At 44.5% G+C, this 27,765-nt stretch overlaps 1 protein-coding gene across 6 annotated transcripts; it reads left to right on the forward strand.

Moving 5' to 3' along the window:
- The first annotated feature begins 1,405 nt into the window (after window positions 1-1,405).
- On the forward strand, window positions 1,406-27,564 carry LOC137872929 (chromodomain-helicase-DNA-binding protein 4-like). 6 transcript variants are annotated; one of them, XM_068711439.1, is made up of 39 exons: window positions 1,406-1,661; window positions 2,132-2,301; window positions 4,406-4,515; window positions 5,841-6,092; window positions 10,237-10,355; window positions 10,779-11,050; window positions 11,157-11,287; window positions 11,576-11,714; window positions 12,611-12,777; window positions 13,604-13,837; window positions 14,069-14,272; window positions 14,368-14,576; window positions 14,764-14,895; window positions 14,988-15,087; window positions 15,300-15,491; window positions 16,819-17,019; window positions 17,118-17,255; window positions 17,903-18,024; window positions 18,315-18,488; window positions 18,591-18,732; window positions 18,841-18,972; window positions 19,316-19,433; window positions 19,554-19,678; window positions 19,893-19,985; window positions 20,228-20,548; window positions 20,646-20,835; window positions 21,475-21,564; window positions 21,768-21,859; window positions 21,946-22,079; window positions 22,347-22,491; window positions 22,779-22,932; window positions 23,266-23,658; window positions 24,477-24,545; window positions 24,704-24,922; window positions 25,386-25,494; window positions 25,629-25,761; window positions 25,933-26,128; window positions 26,920-27,101; window positions 27,229-27,564. In XM_068711439.1, exons 2-39 carry the CDS (start codon window positions 2,241-2,243, stop codon window positions 27,241-27,243), a joined length of 6,009 nt encoding a protein of 2,002 aa, XP_068567540.1. In that variant the 5' UTR covers window positions 1,406-1,661; window positions 2,132-2,240; the 3' UTR covers window positions 27,244-27,564. The 6 variants fall into 6 exon arrangements, with proteins under 6 accessions (XP_068567540.1, XP_068567542.1, XP_068567541.1 ...); XM_068711441.1 differs by having other exon boundaries at window positions 24,707-24,922; XM_068711440.1 differs by having other exon boundaries at window positions 24,480-24,545.
- Window positions 27,565-27,765: the final 201 nt, after the last annotated feature.

Raw genomic sequence — 27,765 nt, forward strand, 5'->3', positions numbered from 1 at the left:
ATGTTTGATCTTTGCTCCTCCATGACGGTATATAAATAAACTCCTTCTTATGTAATGTCCAAATACTTTTGGCTCTATCTTCTACTGTGGCTGGTGAAACAGCTGTTACAAATTCTTTTTTTGTTGCACACTTGTGGCTGACTCAAGAGATTTTGTCCTGCAGAGCTACAACAACAACAACAACAACAACAACAACAACAACAACACACAACTGATGCTTCTCAGCCCCCCCCACCCCCCCCACCCCCCCCCCCCCCCCCCCCCCCCCCACGGAAATAAAGTCAGCTGACATGTACTGTTGACACCCCCCCCACAGTGAGGTAAAACGTCACTCAGAAGCCTCTCTGTCCCACTAAGCATTAAACCGTTCTCCACAGTCAAAATGCTCTACAGTCAGTTAATGGTGGGAAAAAACACTGTCTAGGACCCAGACGGTTTCCCACCATTGACTGCAATGCATTTTCCAAAAGCAGCCTGTGGAGCAAAGTGTGTGTGTGTGTGTGTGTGTGTGTAGCAGACAGCTTAACTCAGCTGTTGGCTCTTGGCTCTTGTACTTCTGGGCTCCCTGTTTCTTGTTTTGATGAGGGGGGGTGACAGCAGACTTGGAGGTTGTGTCTACAGCTTGACCTTAGTGACCCTCCACCCTGCAGGGCCGACTCTTTAACCCTCACACCGACCTGCTCCTAAGAACACACAGACGTCTACCTTTTCAGGCCTTCAGGTGAGCTCATGATCAGGTGAGCCATGCGTGATAATCATCCTTATAAAGCCTCATATTTTAGGGTACACCTGGATCACCCCAACTTTTAGGCTCACCCCCCTCCTCCTCCAAGGTGCGTTTTTTTCTTGTTCTTTTTAAAGTCATCGTTGCATTGCATCCACACCCGTGCAGCCGGACTCATATATATATATATACAGTACGGTGCCTGCGCATACATGCAAACATGCACACTCAAGTTAAGCAGTCATGTGACACACACAGTTGCCATGTGATGGCTTTTCCTTTTTTTTTTTTCTCCCTCCTTTCTCCTATCTCTCTCTCTCTCTCTCTCTCTCTCTCTCTCTCTTTTTGGAGTTATGCTTATTGAGGGATGTCAGTGACTGCGCTCATTACTATTATGGGATGCCGCACGGGGGTGGGAGGGGTGGAGGAGGGGGGGGGCGTATCCATGGTAACCACGGTTGCTATGGGAGGGGGTGGGGGGGTGCATGGAGGAATGGGGAAGAGACTGTAGCAGAGGGAGGGGGGGTGAGTTGACTATTATGGTCTGTACGTTGCAAGGTAACTATGCAGAGTGGGGGAGGGGTGACTGAAGTGTGTGTGTGTGTGTGTGTGTGTGTGTGTGTGTGTGGTGGAGGAGGAGGAGGAGGAGGAAGGGGGGGATATTATGGATGCCTGCCCCTGATCTCTTTGTGTGTGTGCTGCGCGCGCGCGGGGTGTGTGTTTTAGTGTGCGAGGGAGAGAGAGAGAAAGAGGAGACGGCGTCGTGCGCACACGCTGCCTACCCAAAAAAAAAAAAAAAACACGGAAATATATTTAAATTGTATGTATACCGTTAGCTTAACAAAAAACAAAAGAGCATCAAAGTATTGATTATTAGACAAAGTGAGCTCGGGAGTTACTGGGGTTTTATTTTTTGGGGGAAGCTGTGAATCAAGTTGTGAGTATCCCAGTTTTATTTTTTGGGGTTTTATTGTTTGTAAAATAGAATAGCAGAGTAAAGGTAAAGATGGACGGGATGAGATGGATGCCGGGTTGTTTACGAGATGTTCTAAGATTAGATATTAAGTGTGCAACCAGGGCTCGTTGTGCTTCTTTCTTTATTATTTTTTTTCTTCTCAAATCTGAACCGGGTCCAGCTCGGGTTAGCACGCGTGCTAATGGAAACTAACGATAGTGGTAAAGATGGCATGTCAGCTGAACGATGGAGGGTGGTAGTCTGTCTTAACTTGATATAGTTAAAGTTACATTTTATTGTCTTGAGAAGTCCACGCTGTGAGTGTTGGTGTGTTTTTGTTTTAATTATATTTTGGTGTTAAAATATTCACTTCCGTCTTCTTTCTCTTTTTTGTTCTTCTTTCTCTTCTGGCCTCAAACCAACTACACCAAACGACTTGGGACGCACTCCAGATTTGGGGGTCAGAACTCTGGATTATCCGACTAAACAAACATAACTTTTATTTAGTTTAGCTAAACTTGTTAGCTAACTAAATAGAAAGTTTTTCTTGCCCTGTTCGCTATGTCTGGAAGCGAGGATGACAGAGACGACTATGGAGCCCCGGAGGACCGGTTAATGCACGGTGAGACCGGAGCTCATTTGTTAGCCTCTAAATGCTAATGTTCACAGCGGTTTCATGCTAGCATGAGCAGATGTTTTTTTTTTTTTTTTTACATTCATATCAATCATGTTGTGCTACGCTAGCTAATGTTGCTAACTACCGGGTAAGCTAATGCTAGCGGCTAACATTAGCTTACTTGTAAATTTTTTTATTTGCTTTCCTCTCCTATTTTCACACCTTTTTTTTAGATAACCGTTGTGTTGCCACGCAACTAAAGCCGTTATGGGGGTTGATGTTGGCGGTGTTTTTGTCGTGAAGTCACGCCAACTCACCGGCGTGTTTCCCGGGGCCTAATATGTTAGCATGCTATGCTAACCGGCATTTATTTACGTGTCGATGACACAAGATGGAGGCAGCCAGTTAGCTTTGGAAGCTCGCGGATGACGTTCTGAAGCGTTTCCCTCCTCGTGCGTGTGTGTGTGGGGGTGGGGGGGAGAAGTAAAAAAATAATACAAAATAGTAAAAAACGTTTCTAGCATCTTATCCATTAGATATATCTTCTAAAATACACATTATAAACACAGACTGGTGGGGGTCGAAGATGAGCATTGTTTACAGTTTTGTATAATACACGGCGAGCACGCGCTGCGTACACAACCGTTGAGAACAAGTAGTCCTGCAAGTGAAGCTTAGGGGGGAAAAAAAACTGCATTTCATTCATAAAATAGCACCAACTTTTTAATAAATATGTGAAATGATGCTGCAAAAACTAAATATTGTGTAATCCAACCAAAAGATGCGTTCACGTGCACGATATTTGATGCAAACAAAAGGTTGGCGCATGTCTGATTTCATGCATCTGATGATGGTAGACACTGCAATTGTCAATGCATCAATGGTAGAAGAAGTATTCCGATATATATATATATATATATATATATATATATATATATATATATATATATATATATATATATATATATATATATAGTAAAAGTAAATACTTAAAATACAATAGTAAAAGTACTGAGTGTTCAGATTGGCCCATTTCAGGATCCTATACATTATATTGATGGATGCATTCACTTTTAAGTTCTTTATATACTCAGTGGTAGCTTACACTATACTAATATATCAGAATGTATTGGTTAAATTATGTTTTGTGTTAATGATGTCAAGTCTGCAAAGTAACTTCAGCTGTCAAATGGATGTAGTGCAGTAAAAAGTACAATACTTGTATAAGTATATAGTAGCGGTAAATAGAAATACTTGTGTAAATAGTACTTGAGTGAACGTGTATCTGTCCACATCGCCACACACAGCTTGGTCTCCTCATAATGACATTTAAAAAAAAAAAAAAAAAAAAAGCTCATCCCATTAAAAGCTTCTTCCTCACCAGGTGCATCTTAATGGCTGCTTGCCATTTACTTTTTTTTTTTTTTTACCATAGTCAATTACATTAACAGGCTCTGAGTGCCACATCACTTCACTTTGAAGCCACTGAGGCAGCGCCAAACGCTGGACTGGGATCCTCTCTGTCATCAGGAGGGTGTGGTAAATTATAGCGACTAATCAGTCGTAAATTACCAGTTTTAACCACTGGAACAAAACCGATTTGAATCACTCCCCTAAGGGCAACTAGTAGCCCAAACCACCGGCTTGTCCTCCACTAGTCCTGGTTCTCGGGACTCCTGTTGGGTTTTTATTTTAGCCGTCTAATCCTGGACCACTTAAACGTCATTTAACACCATGTGAATGTGGTTGCAGCCTGGCGGGGGAAGAAAGAGCACTAAATTATCCCGATCAAGTCTGTACTTTGTTCATTTACTTGTGTTTTAAAACCTAAAAGTAAGCAAGTTGGTCTCTTCAAAAAGGGAAAATGTGGCATCCTGATAGTGGTAATTCAATTAGGAAGAAGCCCCATTAACCAGTCTGTGACAGGACTCTTAAATGGAAAAAATACAGGTTAAAAAAGATATCAGAATAGAAGTGAGAGAAGCTGCTCAATATGCACGTTTGCTGACGTCTTCGCAGCTCTTTGCTCAGTAACATTATCACACTCGGGTCGCTCGTTCTCGTGTATATCTCTAACTGTGAAATGTCTCCGCCGGCTCGGCTTTTGCAGACGACGAGGAAGAGGAGGTCTCGGAGAATGAGACCCCGAAGGTGAAGAAGAAGAAGAAGGCCAAGAAGAGCAAAGAGAGCAAGGGCAGCAAGAGGCGGTCGCGCAGAGAGGTAAGGATGTAGGTCAATGTGTCGCTTACTGTAGCGACATGCAAAGTCAGAAAACTACCTAAAGTACACAACAACTTTTTAGTCCCATGTCCCAGATGATGCGTTTGATAGAAACTAGACTGAAACACTGTTGGTTAAACTTCACACAAAACAGGACCGTCTACCAGACTTTGATAATCTTCTCATGTAATCAAAACAGCCAACAAAGTCAAATTAGCTGGAAGTAGTTATGAGTGTGCAATGTTTGAGGCTCTTCCTGCCTTTAGTATGGCAGAGTTTAATACACACATATCTCTTTATTGTGCATATTAAATGTCTTTGTGCCCGTTAACGCCGTCTAAAGCGGGTCGCTGTACTGTTCATACTGCACAAACCACAAGATCCTTCACCTGAAACTACGTTTTATCATGAAAACACAAGCTAGAAGTGGCAGAGGCGTAGTCATCTATCTACCATTTCATCGTAGACCTGTCACATGCGTATTCATGCAAACACCTCATTGTAGCTCCCAGTCAGGGCCAGATGTTGAGGGTGCTAGTTGTCTGGAATCAGTCTGCGATGCACCGTCAAGCCTCACGGCTCTCGTCTTTTTTTTTTGGACATGCATGACACGGATTAGCCTCTGATCTGGGTGTTTTGACCACCAGCTACATGGAGTAGTGTGAACTAGACAATAATCAGACTTTCCTTTTCCCCACAACGTCTTTATCATTTTTGACTTTTCTCTGACTGCTGCGTAGCTTCTGTGGACGTGAAATTAAACTAAAACATTCCAAGATCTGGTGAATCTGTGTTAACGACTGACGATGTTCTTTCCTTATTATTATTATTATTATTATTATTATTATTAATAATAATAATAATAATAATAATAATAATCTGGCTAGTTAGCTAGCTAGCATTTGCTTGCCAATTCCACCATGTTTATGCGTGGTTTTATTACATTACATTACAGTCATTTAGCAGACGCTTTTATCCAAAGCGACTTGCAGTTCAGTATCTATCTACACACTGTAGACGCAGCTACAGGAGCAATTTTGGGGTTAAGTGTCTTGCTCAAGGACACATTGACATGAGACTAGCGGAGCAGGAGCCGGGGATCGAACCGCCAACCCTCTGATTGAAAGGCGGCCCTGCTCTCCACTTATCCACTTATCCACGGTCACCCGTGTGAAGTTACTTTTAACATTTACACACCTCAAATTGGTCTCGTCTACTTATCTCTTGCGTCTTTATCCCGTTCCCATTTACTGTCGAACATGACAGCTTCAGTTTGCTGACCGCTGTCTTTTTTCTTTTTTTTGTGTTTGGTGTCCTTGTTCCAGGAGCTCCCCATCAGCTCCCCAGAGCCTATGGACGTGGGCGGGGCGGAGGAGGCGGAAGGCGGCGGCGGCCATGCCCAGCGCTCCGACAGCGAGGGCAGCGACTACACTCCGGGACGCAAGAAGAAGAAGAGGGCCAGCAGCGGCAAAGAGAAGAAGAGGAGCAGCTCCGGAGCCGAGAGGAGCAGCTCCAAGAAGAAGGAGCCGGAGCCCGAGGAGGAGGAAGACGACGACGACGATGACGACGACAGCTCGGTGAGGAAAACATGGCCGCGCGTTTGTGGGGCAACAGTCGTAGTTTTAGTGAAGCTTCTCAACACGTACGAAGGACTCTGTGGCTGTGATTTTCACTGCAGTATAAAAGCACTGCGCCTCTGTGGAAACGGAACAAGCATGGCTAGAAGTAGAGACTAAACTGGAGGCTCTATGTTCTATATACATTAAACTATTTACATTTTTACAACCTCTACTTCCAGCCTCTCTGTGTTCAGCAGCCTGAAGTTCAGTCTTAAGATCCACAGAACTGTTGTCATGTGACTGTTGGTCTCAGCCGAATCAATCGTGGCTTCCAAAGTTTCGCTGAAGAGCACAGAATTAAATGTTTTTCACAAGATCTAGTTGGAGCAACCGCTTTATTTGGGGCGATATTTTAAAAAAAGACGCGTAGAATAAAATGTTTTTTTTATGGCATATCCCAATTTTAAGCTTTGTTTCAGCGTTCATCACACATGATGTGTTCAAGGACCGTCTGAAAGATGAAAATCTAACAGTTATGACATTTTTTTTTTACTGCTTCTGGCTGTGATAAAAGGTGTAGTCTGGGCGATTGTTTGAAGAAAACATGCTTTCCTTTGGCGGGGTTTTGTGAGTCAGCCTCAAAACCTGCGTTCGTTTCTGTCAGTTTTACCTTTGCTGTGTGTAAAATGTGGTTAAGCACAGGTTGAATTGAAAGGTCTCCACTTTATCGCCTCACATCGACTTAATGTTCTGAAAGAGTTCAGTGAACGGACACCGATGTGCTCCTAAAGTGCATTTAGATTTCTAAAACACAGCAGCATCATATGCAAAACATGTAGCTGTGAGGTAAAGTATGTGAGTTGTAGTTGAACCATATCATGCAAAACTACTGGTATGATCTTATTTTTTTTAAGTGTGCTAATCTGCTCTTTGTGCACCTTTTTAGTTTAAAAAAAAAAAAAAAAATGCTAAGAATCTGACGTTTTCCAGCCGATTTGTACCGACCACACGCGTCTTTTCTTTGGTGGATCGTGACTTTAGCAGAAGGCCTCTTTGTGTGCTCCTGTTGACTGGTTACCTGTAATGGAGTCGGCTCTGGTTTGACAGACAGAAACGTGAGACGAGAGACGCTTTAAACAAAGAGCTGCGTCTGGTGCACTCGGAACACACCGGCGGCCAATAGGGGGCCTCGTAGCTAATGACACTTATGCAAGGAAGGGGTGGCGTCGGGGTGTGTAAGTCGGTGTGTGTGTGTGTGTGTGTGTGTGTGGGGGGGGGGGGGGGGGGGGGGGGGGGGGGGTGTAAGGCATGTTGTTACCATGGCAACCCTGCTTAGCACCGCACTGCGCTCTTGACCCTTTTTTTTTTTTTTTTTTTTGGTTAGATAAACACATTTTATTTCATTGTCAGAGACGCCCTCGTTTGTATGACGGGAAGCTGGTTTTTGGTGAAAGGCTGGTGGAGGAAGAGGAGTCCAGGGTGGCTGACATTACTGCTTCACCTCCCCGGGGCCGTTTTTAAACTTAAAAAAAAAAGGCCCTGAATCGGCAAGAAATTGGTTTTATTGGTCAAAATATTACCAGTTAGTGTAAAATTCCCCAAAGAGAAACATCAGTTCAGACGCTGGAGCAGTGTGTTTGATACGGAGATGAAACGATTAGTTCAGATTTACCCCAAAAAAATGATCTATTTTGAAGTCGGTTCCCCAAAAAAATCTGCAGAACATTTTTGTGCTTTTCTTTTGTCTGTTGTGATCTGAAACTGAACCGTTTGTGGTTCATTAATCCGGTTTAAAACCTGGGTTTCCACACTGTGTTCTACTATTTTATAGAGCGAACGATCAATGCTTTAATCAAAGAAAGTAATTGTCAGATTAACCTGTGAAGAAGTTGTTAGTTTCAGTCTTTTGTCTGCTTTGATACGAGTGACTCAGTCAGAAGTGAAGGTTGAACAATCGGGACAAAGTTTAGAGGACTAAACTAATTATTATTATTATTTATTATCAACTCATCTGTGTGTTTTTGAGTCATCATTTAGTCTTTTTAGCACATTTCCATCACAATGTCCCCGAGTTTAAAGTTATGTTTTCATGTTTTGATTGAACAAAAGCGACAATAACACGACAGCTCAACTGTTTTGGCACTAAATCAGTAACTATATCCCCAAACCGTTTAGTATAATTCTCTTTAAAACCTAGATGGTTGGTGTGGATTTATCAAATATTACATTTTGTCGCTTTCGTTGGCTTGTTTGTTGCTAATTTTAGACACTTCAAACTGAACAAATCACCGTTAATTCGAACAATTGTGGCAAAAATCTTAGTCCGAATTATTTTGAATTACATTGAGATCACGATTATTTAACAGGATTACTCACTAACTTTGGAAACATGCCTTTAAATTAACTTGAATGCGTCAGTTTGGTTTTACTATAAGAGCCAAATAAAGAGGATTCTAGAGCGATGAACAATTTAACCATAAAGTCATTGTTTGTGTCGACATGAATAGTGAAAGTCACATTCAATTACCTGCTCAGGTCCATATTATTACATGTTATTATGTACGATACCTGTGCCGTAATAATTCAGCCTATTGTGAGGTCAAATAACGGCTGCCGACACAGAACAAAGCTTTCTTTGGGAGAAGTGGACGGTTTTGTATTTCGTGATAATTGTGTTGAATAAATCCGCCGGTCGCGTTCGTCTCTTTAACGCGTATCGAGTTACGGACTCGGTCTCCCTAAACCAGGTTCTCCTCCGATCAATCGACCCGATTTAGTATTGATAACTCCTCTGAGTTGAAGTGGTTGTGAGATGATCCTGTGAGATCGTAATGTTACTGCTGCAATGAGAGAGTTTAATGTGACTCTTTGGCTGCAGTACTTTTTAAAAAAAGTCTCACTTTATTGGCTCCGTTTTGTCACATTTGTGCTGTTTTTGGTTTTTATTACTGAAGACTCGGTGGCTTGTCAATCCCACAAATGTTCCAGTGTTTTCACTGTTTTACCTGCATATGATGTAGTGCTGGGCGGTGTGACCACAAATGTGTATCACGGTATTTTGTAAGATTATACCGGTTTCACGGTATTTTTTTTCACGTTAACGCATGAACGCCGAAAATTATTTTATCGCGCGTTTAATTATTAAGCGGACATTTTTAACACAAGAACCTGCGGCAGCGAGCAGTTGAACAGCTGTTTGCGTGGCGTGTCTTCCGTCACTTCCTGTTTCCTTCACCTACATTCCCCTGGGTCCTAAGCCCCTCCAGGTACAGCTTCTTATCACCCTCTATGTACCAACGTACATTTATAACTAATACCACCCATATTACACTCTAATCAGCGTTGCATATGTGTCTAACCAAAATACCCCAAAAAGCAAAAGTCTCTTTGTTCCTCCTGCGTCGCTCTTTTCTGTTCTTAATGGAGCGACGGAGCCTCTCCCAGCTGTTAGCAGACTTGTACTACCGGTGTAGCTACCGAGCTGTACCCAGCATGCCGTTTGGCGGTGTAATTTTATAAATGTACAATTATTAGTGTTACAAATTGTTTGTCACAAACTGTTGTGTCGTGGTGTTTTGCCCTGTTAAAGAGAGTTAGTTGTGGTTTGTTAATTGTTGTGTTATAACCATGATTAGGGTTCCCTCTCAATACAGTTAAGACAACCAGCTTCGTTGTCTTAGCTATATTTTGCTTCCTGTTGAAGAGCGACAGCAGTTGTTTCGGCTATGCACCGGTATGACGGTATATGAAAAATTAATATCATATGGGAAATTAAAACCGGCGTACCGGCCCAGCACTACTATGATGATTGTTTTTTCCTGCTGGTGTGATTAGTATTACTAACCATTTTACATAAAAAAAGAAAAAAAAACTCAAAAATCCAATAATTCCTGAGACATATTCAGAGGTTCATTGTAAACATCGTCCATTTTCTCCCACTTCTCAGGACAACGCTCCTCTTACTCTCATCCTATGAGTTGACGTTTCCATATTTTATTCACAATTATCAGCCGTCCATCTTGTGACGGTGCTTCCATCTCTTCCTAAAAGCCTTTTTTACAGGCTGCTAACAAAATTAGCATTTTGTTTTTTGTTGCTGTAATGTTTCTGTATGAATCTTGTCCCCCTGATGAAGCTCATTGTTGTTGTTGTTTTCCTGCAGGAGCCAAAGTCGTCGTCCCAGCTGCTCGATGACTGGGGCATGGAGGACATCGACCACGTCTTCACCGAGGAGGACTACCGCTCTCTGACCAACTACAAGGCCTTCAGCCAGTTCGTCAGGTAGATGAGGACACGAGACACCTGGCTGAGTGTCCCAGTGTGTCTCAGGAAATGTCAATTATGCCTTTTTGTGTGTGTGTGTGTGTGTGTGTGTGTGTGTGTGTGTGTGTGTGTGTGTGTGTGTGTGTGTGTGTGTGTGTGTGTGTGTGTGTGTGTGTGTGTGTGTGTGTGTGTGTGTGTGTGTTGTGCTCTTTACTTCATGTTTATTTACCAGGAGAGAAATCTCCCATGATGCACGACTTCTTCTCTTCCCCATTTTTTTATTGTCTGTGTCTCTGTCTGTCTGTCTTGGTCTCTGTCATAAAAATGTTGCCATTTTTATGACCTGTTTTGGAAATATAATCGAGTTAAAATATTCACTGCGATCCTGTTTGGTTCATGCTTTTACAATGAAAATTTTTTACTTCCCCTTCGCCTCTTAAGGCCCCTCATCGCAGCCAAGAACCCCAAGATCGCCGTGTCCAAGATGATGATGGTTCTGGGCGCCAAGTGGCGCGAGTTCAGCACCAACAACCCCCTGAGGGGAGCCGCCGCCGCCAACGCGGCCCTGGCCACCGCCAACGTGCCGGCCGCGGTCGACACCATGGTGGCGGAGGTAGCGCCGGTCGTTGTAGCGCCGCCACCGCCGCCGCCAGCACCGGCCCCGGTAGAGCCTCCGCCACCTCTACGGAAGGCCAAGACTAAGGAAGGGAAAGGTACAGTGATCATGAAACATTCAAGAAGTCCTAACTGATCTTTTGTTCTTCTTCTCTTATCTGTGCCTGACTGACGTCTTTGCCTTTGTGGTTTTTGTGTCGGCAGGTCCCAACGCCCGCAAGAAGACCAAACCTACACCTAAACCACAAGAGAAGAAGAACAGTGCCAAGACCAAGAAAGTGGCTCCTCTCAAAATCAAACTGGGAGGCTTCAACAGCAAAAGGAAACGCTCGTCGGTACGACCCACCGTCTGTCTGTCTCTCTCTGTCTGTCTCTCTCTGTCTTTCTCTGTCTCTGTCTGTCTGTCTGTCTCTCTCTCTCTCTGTCTGTCTGTCCCTCTCTCTCTCTGTCTGTCTGTCCTTACCTCTCTCTCTCTCTCTCTCTCTCTCTCTCTCTCTCTCTCTCTCTCTCTCTCTCTCTCTCTCTCTCTCTCTCTCTCCTTGTGCGCCCACATAAAGTTGGGTACGACCAACTGTTTTTTAAGTGTGTGTGTGTGTGTGTGTGTGTCTCTCACGTTTGCACAGAGCGAGGAGGACGAGCCTGAAGTGGACAGCGATTTCGAGGACGGCAGCATGAACAGCGTCTCCGTGTCGGAGGGATCCAACAGCCGCAGCAGCCGCAGCAAAAAGAAGCCGTCCAAGAGCAAACCCAAGAAGAAGAAAGGTTCGTGTGTCTTCTTCTTCTTCGTCTCCTCCATCCTCCTCCTCCGTTACGTTAAGTAGACAGCAGGTTTTGGGTAACCTGTGGGAGTTGAACCCGGTGAGTCAGAGCTCTTTACCTGTTGAGGCGTGAACCGGCTGCAGATGGAGCCGACAGATTGCGGGTTAAACACACAGAGGTGGATCTGGTAATGACCGCGTGCAGAGTAGAAGCATTAAAAAGTCAGTGGAATGGACAACAACATGAGGAGGTGTACGCACACACACACACACACACACACACACACACACACACACACACACACACACACACACACACACACACACACACATTAGTCACCGTGACTGAGTCAGCTGATTATATTTAGAAGGACGACATCTTGGTCTTGGTTGTCGCCTACTGACGCATCGTCATCCTCTTCTGCAGCCGCTCGCACGACGTCACAGATGGATTCAATCCTTTTTTAACGGTTGTTCTTTAGTTGAGTCTCTGAGGACTTATAACCTTTTAAATCTGGCATTTTGGAAAAGAAACGCAATATACCTTGTGTGTGTTCTGCGTTATGTTTTATGAGGATGAGTATTAAAGTTCACTTTTACATCTTCACTGTGAAACCCCTCGATTTCAGTTTGTTGGTGTTATTGAGGAAATGTGTCGTTGAAAAGAGGAAAAAGTGACTCACTCAGTGTGTGTGTGTGTGTGTGTGTGTGTGTGTGTGTGTGTGTGTGTGTACGTGGGAGAGGGGGGGTTCTCCCACAAACAACATCGATAACACTATGCAGAATGTCATGAAATGCACTGATCACATCCTGTGTCTCGGGGTGAATGTGTTCGGAGGTGTTTTTTTTTTAAAGCCTTGTTTGTGGTTTTTCTTTTTTTTTCCAACTTTGAATCAGCAGCAGAGGACGGGGACGGCTATGAGACGGACCACCAGGACTACTGCGAGGTTTGCCAGCAGGGTGGAGAGATCATCCTGTGTGACACCTGTCCCAGAGCGTACCACATGGTCTGCCTGGACCCCGACATGGAGAAGGCCCCCGAGGGCACCTGGAGCTGCCCACACTGTGTAAGCAACACGCCGACTCTCTTATTCCCTAAAAACCACACTAGGGCAAGTCAGAGCAACACCGACTGCTCAAACATCAACTGAAGGATGATTATTGTGTCTCTACGAGTCCCGAAACTAAGACCAACTCGATCCAAACACCCAAGAGTCCTCTGTAACAAGAAACTTCAGATAAAGAGTCGAACGATTGAGCCGGTCTGAGCGTTTCAAATCATAATGGTGATCGGAACAGAACTCATCAAACACGGATCAAAACCTTCAAATCAATACTTTTTTTTTGCAGTTAAACAGAACAGGAACTTTGTGTTTTGAACGTAATACAAAATCACATTTATGTATTAATTACTCTCCTTTGTTACCTTGAAGTCTCACGCCTCCAAGGTGAACAAAGAATCCAAAAAAACAGGGAATGATCTTGATGAATTGAAATAAACAGTCAAAACAGTACAAATGCGTACTACTTAACAAACGTGTACCTTTGTCAACAACATACTATTTAAAACTGCACATCTGAAGTGTTTTTAATCATAAAGTTTTAGTAAAGACGCGTGTTTATGAAGTAGTGAGGGTCCGACTGGATAAACGACTCTCTGATTATACTGCATGAGTTTTGTGAGAGTTTGTCAACGGGTTGTTTTTAGTTTTTGCTCGTTTACTTCCATTCATCTGGACTTTTCTGTTTTTTTGATACTTTGTTCACTGTAGAATCATGAAAGGAATTCAAGGTAACACAAGGGGAGTGGCTAATACGGAAATGATCATTTAGTGGGCGTAGTGATACTTTGAGAGCGGGTTGAAGATATAAACTTTCTTCCTTTCATTCCAGGAGAAGGAGGGCATCCAGTGGGAGGCCAGGGAGGAGAACTCGGAGGGCGAGGAGGACGTCGTGGAGGCCGTGGACATGGAGGAGGACGACCACCACATGGAGTTCTGCCGGGTGTGCAAAGACGGAGGCGAGCTGCTCTGCTGCGACTCGTGCCCCTCGTCGTACCACATCCACTGCCTCAACCCGCCGCTCCCAGAGATCCCCAACGGAGAGTGGATCTGCCCCCGCTGCACGGTGAGCCCACTGTGGGAGATGGATGTTTGACGTTTGACCCGCCAGAGTTAGATACTCGTCGGGTCTTTATTCACTTCCTGGAGGTGTTTTCTGTGCCTGTTGAGGTCAGCGCGACCGGACTGTTAATGTTGACAATAAATATTCTTCTTATCTCTCTCTTAAGAAACTAAATTCGGGGTAAAAAGGTAACACTATAATATTAATATTTCCTTTTCTTTCCTCTCCCTCCAGTGTCTCCCCATAAAGGGGAAGGTCCAGAAGATCCTGACGTGGCGATGGGGCGACGTTCCGGCTCCCACGCCGGTGCCCCGCCCTCCAGACCTTCCGGCCGACACCCCCGACCCCAAACCGCTGGTGGGACGTCCGGACAGGGAGTTCTTCACCAAGTGGTCCAACATGTCGTACTGGCACTGCTCCTGGGTCACCGAGCTCCAGGTGTGAACTTTTACCGTGTTTCTGACGCTCGACTAGAACATTTTTTTTTTTTTTCATTTTTTTTTTTTAACCGTCGTCCTCCTCTTCTTCTCCAGCTGGAGCTCCACTGTCAGGTGCTGTTCAGGAACTACCAGAGGAAGAACGACATGGACGATCCGCCGCCCATCGACTTCGCCGAGGGCGAGGAGGACAAGAGTGTCAAGAGGAGGAACAAGGACCCCATGTACGCGCAGCTGGACGACAAGTACCTCCGCTATGGCATCAAGTTCGAGTGGCTGATGATGCACCGCATCCTCAACCACAGGTGAGGCTACGGCTCCACTTGGGAGAAGAACATTTGGTCTTTAGTTCCTCCAGTCATTTCTTGTAAAGGTGTACATTTATTAAAGAAAACTCCACAAATCTCTATTTAGACGTGTAATACTTCAGATGTTTGTGTCATGAATCGTCTGCCAAACATGAAAAAATGACTTTTTAATATTATTTCCCAGTGTGGACAGGAAGAACAACATCCACTACCTGATCAAGTGGAGAGAGCTGGCGTACGACCAGGCCACCTGGGAGGCCGACGACATGGACGTGCCCGACTTTGACACCTTCAAGGTGCAGTACTGGAACCACAGGTGAGCATAACGGCTGCAGCAGGGATACAGATGTGCACCCTCAAAGCAACGCTTTACTTTACTTCTTACTGACGTGAACGCGTTTGTTTCAGAGAGCTGATGATGGGAGACGAGGGGAAACCGGGGAAGAAGATCAAGGTGAAGGGCCGAGTGAAGCGACCCGACAGACCTCCTGAGAACCCCGTGGTGGACGTAAGTCTGGAGTATTTAAAGGTTTTAACTTCCTGTTTTAAGGTTTGACCATTCGGCACTTTAAAAACCAAACGGAGGACGTTTCTGTTGACGTTCTTAAAGGGAAAGTCTTGTAAAACAAAAGAATATGTTGCACAGATTTGTCACTTCGTGATACTTTTCCTCATCTGTTAATTTTAACACCATGTACATTGTCTTCTTGTCCCCCTCAGCCGACCATAAAGTTTGAGCGTCAGCCGGACTACCTGGACAGCACAGGGGGCACGCTGCACCCCTACCAGCTGGAGGGTCTCAACTGGCTGCGGTTCTCCTGGGCTCAGGGCACCGACACCATCCTGGCCGACGAGATGGGTCTGGGGAAGACGGTCCAGACCGCCGTCTTCCTCTACTCGCTCTATAAAGAGGTGGGTTTGACTGTGAGATGTGTTGTAACACACGCACACGCACACGCACATGCACACGCACACACACACACACACACACACACACACACACACACACACACACACACACACACTGAAACTCGTTTTGTTGGGAAAAGATTTTTAGCTCACAAAGTTAAAGTTTTTACTTTCCTCTTCATGATTTTAATTCAATTGTTTTCATATTTACTGTGAGACAATACATTTTTAAGGCAATTTTGTCTCCAGAGTAACTGTCTGTGTGCAGCTGTCCTCCTATTGGCCGGGAGCACATCCAGCCATTTTGTGTAAGTCAGGTGAAATCAGACGACATTAAGTTCTCGATCTCAGACGTCCTAAACGTCCTCAGACGCCGGTCGCGTGAGCGGCTGCCGCCACCTAAAGGAGGGAGGCCAGAATACACTTCCTGTTGGAGCAGCAGGAGATCTTCTGCAGAGTTTATGAAGTTGTCCGTCTGTTTCATTTGTTTTTGTTTTATGTACCGTTCAGAACTGGAGGAAACGTTTCACAATGACTTGAATTCAGGACACAGTTTGTCACGTTTTCAGTTTGTGTGTAAGAATTGGACAGAAAATTAACTAGTTTGACAATCAATTAAATTCTTAAGTGATTTGTTTTGATCATCATTGCCAAAGTGTTTACTGGCTCCAACTTCTCAAATTTAGATTATTTTACAGGATTCTTCTGTGGTTGTAAATTTAATATTTGTGAAATTTTGGACGGACAAAAATGTTTAAAAACCTCGTCTTTGTCTCTTTGGGAATTATGGACTCTTTGCTATTTTAAAATGTATATAAACAAGATGATTCATCTACATTACAGTCATGTAGGACACATTGACATGAGACTAGCAGAGCAGGAGCCGGGGGTCGAACCGCCAACCCTCTGATTGAATGGCGGCCCTGCTCTCCACTTACCCACGGTCACCTGCTTGATCTATTAATCAAGAAGATATTCATCTGATTCAATTTTGAATAATACGATTTAGGATCCAGTCTGTAAAAAATATGATCCTTTTTGCATAAATAAGTATTTATTAAAAATAATTCTAGGGATTTATTAATCCCTAGAATTAATTAGATTACTTCATGTTTTCAAATGTGGGTGTCACTTTTGCGAACAGGTTAAAATCTCAACAAAGTTAATTTTATCAGGAAACAAGATTATTTTTTTTTTTTTTTTTTTTTACTTTCTGCTCTCCTGATTTCAGTTCTCATTGGCTTGAAACAAGAATCAAACCCTCGAGTTCGTTGCTGTATTTCTGAAATGATTTAAGTTTGACCTTGACCTCCTCTCTCTCCGCCTGCAGGGCCACTCTAAGGGCCCGTTCCTGGTCAGCGCGCCGCTCTCCACCATCATCAACTGGGAGAGGGAGTTCGAGATGTGGGCCCCCGACATGTACGTGGTGACCTACGTCGGAGACAAAGACAGCCGAGCCGTCATCCGAGAGAACGAGTTCTCCTTCGAGGACAACGCCATCCGAGGAGGGAAGAAGGCCTCCAGGATGAGGGTGAGAGGAGACGGAACGGAGAGCTCCTCCAGATAAAAGAATTAAACACTGACGAAGAAGTGTGACACCTTGTTTTTGTGTCGCTTTGCTCCCGGCAGAAAGACTCGTCGATCAAGTTCCACGTCCTGCTGACCTCCTACGAGCTGATCACCATCGACATGGCCATCCTGGGCTCCATAGACTGGGCCTGCCTGGTGGTGGACGAGGCCCACAGGCTGAAAAACAACCAGTCGAAGGTACGAACGCGCATGTAGACACACGGGGTCCGTCAGTTAAAGGTCAGGGGGAATATCAAATAGATTTGAATAGTGATTTTTATTCGAAAAGCCCATCTCGACCTGTGTTTTTCATGAGATAATAAGAGGAAATCTATCGAGAAATCAGTTTGACTAAAATGACAAAATTATTACTAAAACGTTCAATATTATCTGATTTCTAAAAATAAAAAGGACATTTGACAAAGGACTGAACTGAAATAAAGAGAAAAAACATTTTGACTCAAAGTTGCAAACTTAAACTGGACGAGAACGTTTTGCGTTGCTCTCGACTAAAACTCTGATGGATAAAAATGAATAAAATGTGACTAAAACTAATAAGCATTTGTCTAAATAGAGTGAATCTAACATCCATAATAGAATGCTGTAGGTTTTACTACTTTTTGTATAGCTTTTTGGGGGGTTTTAGCACCGTTTGTATGTATTTTTCTTTTATTCTATCTGTATTAACAGTAAAACCTTCATCCTCAGATAGAACTTCTTGAACCTTTTATGAATAAAACGGTTCTAAACATGTCTGTATTGGAAGCTTGCTCAGACAGCCGTCTCCGACGTTCAACTGAAGCTGAAAACATGTTTTTCTTTGTTCGTTGTTTTTCCTGCTGTAGTTTTTCCGGGTGTTGAACAACTACCCTCTGCAGCACAAACTGCTGCTGACTGGAACTCCGCTGCAGAACAACCTGGAGGAGCTTTTCCACCTGCTCAACTTCCTCACACCTGAGAGGTTCAGGTAGGCGCCGGACTCTGTTCTCCAACACTCTACCTTTTTTTTTATAGGAGGAACATTTTCAAAGCCCTCACCACAGCACTGAGGCTTTCCTCCAGGCTTTAGGTCATGATGTGGGAGTCAGCAGTGTATGATATTAGTAGATGTTTGCATATGTCGATCTTGAGGGTTAAAAATATCAAAAAATTCAAAGAGAAAAAGAAATAAACCTAATTTTGCGTTTCTATCCTGTTTAGTTTCTCTTAGATTTGTGTGTTTTGAAATCTCACCTGTTGTCCGCGTCTCCTTTGCAGTAAACTGGAGATCTTCCTGGAGGAGTTCGCCGACATCGCGAAGGAAGACCAGATCAAGAAGCTGCACGACATGCTGGGTCCGCACATGCTCAGGAGGCTGAAGGCCGACGTCTTCAAACACATGCCCTCCAAGACGGAGCTCATCGTCCGGGTGGAGCTCAGTCCTCTGCAGAAGTGAGTCTGGCTCTTCCTTTTCAAGATGATGCTCCGTCGGGAAAAAAAAGTCACGTTCGTTTGTTTTAAAAATGTAACGGGGTAAATGTGTGTTTTTTGCAGGAAGTACTACAAGTTCATCCTAACGAAAAACTTTGAGGCTCTGAACACCAAAGGAGGAGGAAACCAGGTTTCTCTGCTCAACGTCGTCATGGACCTCAAGAAGTGCTGCAACCACCCCTACCTCTTCCCCACGGCCGCCATCGTACGAACCCAACGTTGTTTTCATTCTGAGGAGATTCAACATTTCTCTCTGCAGTCGATTGAGAACTTCACGTAACCTAAAATGTTCGTTTTGGTCGCTCACAAACAGGAAGCTCCAAAGATGCCCAACGGGATGTACGACGGCAACTCTCTCACAAAGGCTGCTGGGAAACTGTCGTTACTGCAGACGATGATGAGGAAGCTGAAGAACGGAGGACACAGAGTGCTCATCTTCTCTCAGGTAAGAGACCAGATGTTGTTTTTTTTTAGTACCGACTGCTATTTGGCCCTCATGCTCCTATATTCTGTCTCTTAATTGTTAATCTTTCTCTTCCTTTTACCACTTCTTTTTTGTCCTATTCTGCTTTTTCTCTTTTTATAAATGATCGGACAAATGAGTGTTTTCTATTTGAGTTGATCCTGTAAAGTATCGGCTCAAAGAAAAACTTAATTGTACAAAAGGTTGTAAAAAATCGTAGAAACACTTTTTTTTTACGTTGCACTTCCTGCTGTGAGAAGGATTGAAGTGGAGACTGTCGTTTAGCTGTTTCCTAACAATCCGTCTCCTCTGTGATTCGCTGCAGATGACCAAGATGCTGGACTTGCTCGAGGACTTCCTGGAGAACGAGGGCTACAAGTACGAGAGGATCGATGGTGGCATCACTGGAGGGATGAGACAGGAAGCTATCGACCGCTTCAACGGTGAGACCGCGAGCACCAAACTGTGCCGATTTCTTCATAACATGAACTCAAAGAGTTACTTGATGTGTTATTGAGGTTCCAGGTCACTGATATGGAAGCTGATCATTTCTCTTCCCTCAGCTCCCGGCGCTCCGCAGTTCGCCTTCCTGCTGTCAACGAGGGCCGGAGGTCTGGGAATCAACCTGGCCACCGCCGACACCGTCATCATCTACGACTCTGACTGGAACCCCCACAACGACATCCAGGTACAGCAGGACTCCCGCTACTAGTCGTTGTTGTTGATTGTAACGTGACGCTGAAGGTTGAAGTTGTTTGTGAACTTCTGAAGGAAATCTTTCAAACACATGTGCTGAATTTGTACAGTTTTCCATCCCAATATAGAGCGTTTTATTTCCCTCTGAGGTTCATTGAGAAATTAAATATTTTGACGATTCACAACTCCTCTTCCGGTGTTTTCAGGCCTTCAGCAGAGCTCATCGTATCGGTCAGAACAAGAAGGTGATGATCTACCGCTTCGTCACCAAGGCCTCTGTGGAGGAGAGGATTACTCAGGTAAACAGGACGGAGACAACACAACCTTTAGACAATGTCCCCAACCGATGCTTAGATCTGGCCACTGTTTTGTGCAAGGGATGACCAAAGAGAAACAATTATTTCACACTTTCTAGTTTTACTGCAAGACTGGGACAAAACCTTTTGAAAAACATGTTGTATACATTCAAAAAGCTGTTTTTATAGCTGATGAAAATACCGGACATATTAACGAACGACAAATTGCTCTTTCTGTTGTCCAGGTTGCCAAGAAGAAGATGATGCTCACTCACCTGGTGGTCCGACCAGGTCTCGGATCCAAGACGGGCTCCATGTCCAAACAGGAGCTGGACGACATCCTCAAGTTCGGAACGGAGCAGCTCTTCAAAGACGAGTTGTACGGTCTCGGCGAGAACAAGAACAAGGAGGAGGACAGCAGTGTCATTCACTACGACGAGAAGGCCATCGACCGTCTGCTGGACAGGAACCAGGACGCCACGGAAGACAAGGAGCTGCAGAGCATGAACGAGTACCTGAGCTCCTTCAAGGTGGCTCAGTACGTGGTCAAAGACGAGGAGGAGGAGGTGAGCGAAGACGAGAGCTTAACATCCGACGCCGCTTAATGTCTCACCGTTTTTTTTTTTTTTTTAATCCTCTCCGACCGTCTTTTTTTTCGCTCAGGAGGAGGAGGTGCAGCGGGAGATCATCAAGCAGGAGGAGAGCGTGGACCCAGACTACTGGGAGAAGCTGCTGCGTCACCATTACGAGCAGCAGCAGGAGGATCTGGCCCGCAACCTGGGCAAAGGCAAGCGTATCCGCAAGCAGGTCAACTACAACGACGGGTCTCAAGAAGACCGAGGTAGGAATGGAGGTAATATTGGCTTTTTTCTTTTTACTACTCTTAGCTTTTAGAATGATGTGAATGAAGTCTGTGTTGTCTGGTGTTTTTGTTGTTGTTTTATTTTTAATTTCTTTTTTTTTCTTTTTTAAAGATTTTTAATATTTATTTATTTAATTTAAATTTTCTAAGATATATATATATATATATATATATGCTCACAGTTTCCCTTTAATTTCCCCCTGACTGTTTGTCAAGTCGGCGTCGGATGTGCGTCATCTGTTGAATCATGAGACGGCATTACCCACAATGCACAGCACATAACTGCCATGATCTCAGCCCATTTAGCTTGAGGAGCTAAAATGCCGCCCACACAGACACTGTTGTTGTGTCATAAATAGCTTTTCTTCAGAGATTTTTTTTTTTTTTTTTTTTTTTGTTCCTCGTGCATAAACAGGATTAATAACACATAAAACATGTTTATAGAAACAACTTCATAACAGACCTTTATGAAGTTTACCTTTGTTGTTGCACTCAGTAGTTCACATGAAATGTAGCAGAATTAGAGAGAAAACTTCAAACCCAGAGTGTGAATTTGGTGTGAATGAAAAAAGAAATAATCCCTCCGAAGTCTTTCTGGACATTAAAAACCTTTTTTTTTTAATCTCAAAGCTGATTGGCAGGATGACCAGTCTGACGGCCAATCGGATTACTCGGTGGCGTCTGAGGAGGGAGACGAGGACTTTGACGAGCGAACGGAAGGTGAGAACTATTGTCTGTTTTTAGAGGTGAATAACATCAAACAATATTAATGTTAAGCTAATGCTTCAGGTGTTTTTGCAACATATCGATGTGTATAAAAAGGATATGATTGGAAAACTAATGAACAAACGTATAGAAGAGAGAGGACCAGTTGTATCACATGCTTATATACAATAAAAATAAAATTGTTTTAATTTCTGCAGCCAACTCTCGCAGGCCGAGCAGGAAGGGCCTGAGGAATGACAAAGACAAGCCGCTGCCCCCCCTGCTGGCCAGGGTGGGAGGCAACATTGAGGTAGGACCATTTGTTATCCCTCTTACATTGGATTCCCTCCCGCGGTCCAAAAGTATCTGTAAATAAACCCCCCGTCCCCCCACCAGGTGTTGGGTTTCAACTCTCGGCAGAGGAAGGCCTTCTTGAATGCAGTGATGCGTTATGGGATGCCCCCCCAAGACGCCTTCACCACCCAGTGGCTGGTCCGAGACCTGCGGGGGAAATCTGAGAAAGAGTTCAAGTAAGAAACGACGTAAAATAGTCCGAATGTCACTTAAAATACCAATTTAAGACCTTAAAATATGAGTTTATATTTATTTATTTCTTTGTTTTCTTGTTCTTATTTTATGTATATTTTATTTGTATATTAAAACGTATATGCAGAGATTAAAACATGTTAAATATCGTTAAAAATGAGTCTGTTGTAGCCTGCGGACATCTTTAAGCTCATGACTGGTTCGGTGCTTTTATTTCCTGTTGTATGTATTAAACTTTTCTTCCTCTTCAGGGCGTACGTGTCTCTGTTCATGCGTCACCTCTGTGAGCCCGGAGCCGACGGTGCAGAGACCTTCGCCGACGGCGTCCCCAGAGAAGGATTGTCCCGGCAGCACGTCCTCACGCGCATCGGGGTCATGTCGCTCATCCGCAAGAAGGTACCCAAGAAATAAACACTTTGTCTGACTCAACTTTTAGTTGTTGTGATCAGAGAGAGAACAAAGGACAAAAAGGCAAATTAAGACTTACCCAATTTGAAACTAACTTCCTAGAAAGTTGCGAAATCATGTTTACAAAGTCCAAGTTTTGCTCCTGATGTCTTCACAGAAATCGATCGACAATTTTGATGATCGAGTAACAAGCGAGTTATTAATGATAATGATACAGATAACGTGGTTTAGGTAGCTGTGTTTTGAGTCTTCATGTGTTGCTCCTCGTGGTCCAGGTCCAGGAGTTCGAGCATGTGAACGGTCAGTGGTCGATGCCCTGGATGGCCGAGCTGGAGGAGAGCAAGAAGGCCGCGGCTCAGCCAGAGTCCCCCGGGAAAACCCCGTCTACCGGGACCCCCGCTGACACGCAGCCCAACACACCCGCTGCAGGTAAAACACACACGCACACATCACTTTGTCTCTCTCTCACACACATACACACACACACACACACACACACACACACACACACACACACACACACACACACACACACACACACACACACACACACACACACACACACACACTGTCTGTCTGTCTCTCACACACACACACACACACACACACACACACACACACACACACACTGTCTGTCTCTCTCACACACTCTGTCTCTCTCTCTCACACACACACACACACACACACACACTCTGTCTCACACACACACACACACACATTAAAACATAACATAATAAATAATAAATGTTTGTCTTTTGTTAGTCGATGACTCCGCCTCAAAGAACGAGGAAACGTTGAAGGAGGCAGAGAAGGATCCAGAGGAGGTGAAGAAAGAGGGCGAGGTGGAGAAGAACGGCAAAGAGTCGGCGAACGCCAGCAACGAGGTGATCGCCATCCCAGACGACGACGAGGAGAAGAGTCCGCCGGCGGAGAAGGAGAGCAAGAAGAACGGGGAGGAGCCGATGGAGACGGACAAACCGAGCAACGGGGAAGCGGAGGGCGATAAGGACAAGGAGGGAGAGAAGAAGGAGACAGAGAAGGACAAGGAGACAGAGAGCGAGATGAAGAGTCTGGAGGGAGGAGAGGAAACAAAGTCGACACCGGAGGCCAAGACGGAGGGGTCGGACGTCAAACCCGAGGACACAGACGTCAAAGGTAAAACTCCTCCTCCTTCTGAACTCTTCCTTAAATGTGCACCTCTTCTTTTAAGTGAGATGATTTACGTACATATTTCTTTAAAGGCACAGACCTCATGACCCACTAGAGGTGTGTGGTGGTGTCTGGATCTGCAGACCTCTGCCTGGATTTCCTTGTTTTGTCGTGTTCGTGTCGTTTGAGTAAAATAAATTGTTTATTTATTGTTTTAAAATAAATAAAAACAACGTAGCGACTGGGCGCCAGATATAAGATAATCTTTATTAGTCCCGCAGAGGGGACATTTACAGGAGTACAGCAGCATAGTGGACAGTGCAAACGAGACGGTTAATATTCTTTACTGTTTGATTACTTATTTATAAAGCTTGTTTTGATCTTGTTTTGTACCAAGTAAAAAAAATTCCCAATAAGCATCCAAGAGGAAGCTACGATTATAGCGAACACAGCGCCGAAAAAAAACTGAACTTGTTCCAAAACGAGAGTGAATCTGCGGTTATCTTCCAAACCCTCCTTTGGTCGACTTTGAATGTCCAACAAGTTCTTCTTCTTCTGCCTTTAATGGCTCCAGACCAACTTTTCTAACTTCCTCATGATTTGATTGCAGTCTTCTTCTTCTTCTTCTTCTTCTTCTTCTTCTTCTTCTTCTTCTTCTTTGGCTCAGTCGGTTTCTTTCATCCTCAGAGTCTGAAACTTCTCTTCCTCCTCATTCTGCTTCTTAAAATCATTCTCCGTAAACCACAACAGGACCTTCTTGTCAAAACCTTGTTTTTGGGATATTTTTCTTATTTTCTTAATGTGTTTTTCTCTATTTTTTTCAGCAGAAGAAAAGAAAGAAGACAAGAAAGAAGAAAAGATGGACGTCACGCCTCCTGCAGATGAAAAGAAAGGTACTAAACCCTGTTTCTTCTTCTGATATCTGACACAGGACAGTTTTCTAAACAGGAAGTAACTTTAGTACGTTCTTTATCGTGTTTCTTCATAGAATATGATTCTGTTAATCCTCGTCCGTTTCTGCACGTCGTTAATCCTTTCGTTCTTCCTGCAGCAGATCTGAAGGAGGAGAAAGAGCCTCAGAAGCCGGAGGAGGCGACGACGACCAAACTGCAGAACGGAGACGGCAGCAAAGAGGGCGGAGCTTCAGCTGCACCTCCTGCTGCCGCCACGACCACGGTCGCCATCGCTGGAGCCGCCGCCGCAAGCGAGGAGAAGAAGAAGGCGGCCAAGACCCGGTTCATGTTCAACATCGCTGACGGAGGATTCACAGGTACAGACACACACACACACATGTAGAAACACACACATAGAAACACACACACACGTAGAAACAAACACATAGAAACACACGTAGAAACACAAACACACGTAGAAACGCACACACGCATAGAAACACACATAGAAACACACACAAACACACGTAGAAACACACATGCATAGAAACACACACACAAACACACACACACACACACACACACACACACACACACACACACACACACACGCATAGAAACACACACACGTAGAAACACACACACACACAAGTAGAAACACACACACACACACGTAGAAACACACACACAAACACACGTAGAAACACACACACAAACACGTAGAAACACAAACACACACACACACGCATAGAAACACACACGCAGAAACACACATAGAAACACACACACACACACGTAGAAACGCAGTTCATCCTCTAATGGACGTCTTTCCTCTTTCAGAGCTTCACTCTCTGTGGCAGAACGAGGAGCGAGCTGCCACCGTCACCAAGAAGACCAACGAGATCTGGCACCGCCGGCACGACTACTGGCTGCTGGCTGGCATCATACAGTATCCTTTACCCGCCTGTGATTGGCTGTCAGAGCTCGCTGTGTGTGTGTGTGTGTGTGGGGGGGGGGGGGGGGTTGTGTGATGTGGATCTGTTGTTCTGAGATCTGTGGTCGTGGTCCTTCACCTCCTCTCAGACACGGCTACGCCCGCTGGCAGGACATCCAGAACGACGTGAAGTTCGCCATCCTCAACGAGCCCTTCAAGGGGGAGATGAACCGGGGGAACTTCCTGGAGATCAAGAACAAGTTCCTCGCCCGGAGGTTCAAGGTAAACATTAAACGTTGGGCTGGGGAAAGTGTCACAACTGTGGTTGTATGAGGTTCTTCTCCACAGTCAGTTCATTACTTCACGGGAGCAAAGTACCGGACGCGCTTTAGACTCCTAGAAGAATTAATTCCGCAGTGATGCTGACTCCTCCCCCTCTTCTCCTCCTCCCAGCTGTTGGAGCAGGCACTGGTGATCGAGGAGCAGCTGCGTCGGGCCGCCTACCTCAACATGTCCGAGGACCCGTCCCACCCCTCCATGGCCCTCAACACGCGCTTCAGCGAGGTGGAGTGTCTGGCCGAGTCCCACCAGCACCTCAGCAAGGAGTCCATGTCCGGGAACAAGCCGGCCAACGCCGTCCTGCACAAAGGTGAGACGCCGAGCAGGAAGTCGAGGATTTTATTTAATGCACACGTACACCTGTTGACCAGTATGATTTGTCCTCTGGATCCAGAACAGCCAATGTGGACGTTTCTTAAAAAGCTGCGACTCCTCTGGTTGTATAGAAGTCTAGTCTAAAATGACTCTACTTCTCAGTAAACGTTGTAAACATGAGTTTATGGTCTCAATCTCTAGTTTCAAGTCTTCTTCAATACAGCATGATGTTCATTTAGTATATTATGATCCATTCAGAGTCAAACAGACCATAAAGCAGGGTATGATTTAGGGCGGGGCTTACTGTGATTGACAGGTCTCTACCAGAGACATGTACAGTGTCTCTACGTAACTCCTGCTCAGTCCAAATATGGTCACTTCTGTTCGTTGGTTGCGGAAAAAAACAACATGGCGACGGCAAAATCACCGAACTCTAAACTTTTATTTTACTCGTGCCGTTACTCATTTATTACAACTTTTTCTTTTAGATCATTTAACAAATACATTTGTTTCCCTTCTCTAGTTTTTATGTTCTGTAGAGTAAATAGTAAATAAATAGAACTTATCTTCTCAATGAGAGCAGAACACTAAAGATAAACTATGACGTAAAGGAAGGAAATTAAACCATAAAATAAACCCGTGAGCTTATGTACACGACCATAAATCTGACGACTGTGCAAACAGACGAGGTGAGCGACTGCATTTCTTATCCTCTCTCTCTCTCTCTCTCTCTCTCTCTCTCTCTCTCTCTCTCTCTCTCTCTCTCTCTCTCTCTCTCTCTCTCAGTGCTGAAGCAGCTGGAGGAGTTGCTGAGCGACATGAAGGCGGATGTCACCCGCCTCCCGGCAACCATCGCCCGAATACCGCCGGTTGCGGTGCGACTCCAGATGTCCGAGAGGAACATCCTGAGCCGGCTGGCGAGTCGAGGGCCCGAGACACAGACGCAGTCGCAGTCACAGACGCAACAGGTACACGAATACAGACGGAGAGAACAGAACTACGTCTTAGATTTACATTTTAACTTCAGGTGTAGTTCCCAAAATGTGTGACTGTTCCTTTAAGATGTGATGATTAAGACGTTCTTGTTTCCTCCAGATGTCACAGCAATAGAGTGAAACTCTGCGCTTTACCTCGGAAAACCAACCCCCCTGCCTCACCTTCGACATTCCTGATTGGTGCACAGCAGAATGACAGACAGCGCGCTCAAGCTTGAAGCCACGCCCAATTCACTCCTCCTCCTCCTCCCCCCCAAAACCCTCCCCCACCCAAAAAACAGACTTTATGGAGGATCAAATCCCTTCCCCGAAGTTTGAGGCTGTGGACAGAAAAGCTATTTTATTTTTTTCCTCCTTTTTTCAATTTCTGTATTAATATTATTGATATAATGTTATTATGATGGTTTTTTGGGACCTAAATAAAAAATGTAATAAAGAGTTTGTTTGCGGTCAGTTGGGGGGAAAACGGGCTAGTTTGATGTCGTTACATTTGTTCACTTTTACATTAAGTAAGTACATTTTAAAAACTCTGATTTCCATCAGTAGCTTGGTGGAGACAGAGACATTAACTCTTATCAGTTTAGTTTTAGGTGTCACTTCTTTTCTTTTTTCAATCTTGACATTAAGAGAAATGGCA

The sequence above is a fragment of the Cebidichthys violaceus genome, unplaced genomic scaffold (assembly GCF_023349555.1).
Source record: "Cebidichthys violaceus isolate CVI_PGR_0920_01 unplaced genomic scaffold, fCebVio1.0.p SCAF_16, whole genome shotgun sequence".
Classification (NCBI taxonomy): domain Eukaryota; kingdom Metazoa; phylum Chordata; class Actinopteri; order Perciformes; family Stichaeidae; genus Cebidichthys; species Cebidichthys violaceus.

Excerpts from the sequence above, each read along its gene's own strand:
- LOC137872929 (XM_068711439.1), top strand. The coding sequence starts at position 2,241 with ATGTCTGGAAGCGAGGATGACAGAGACGACTATGGAGCCCCGGAGGAC. Across the intron at positions 14,273-14,367 it reads CCTGGGTCACCGAGCTCCAG|CTGGAGCTCCACTGTCAGGT; the intron begins GTGTGAACTTTT and ends CTTCTTCTCCAG. Across the intron at positions 22,492-22,778 it reads TGTCGCTCATCCGCAAGAAG|GTCCAGGAGTTCGAGCATGT; the intron begins GTACCCAAGAAA and ends CTCGTGGTCCAG.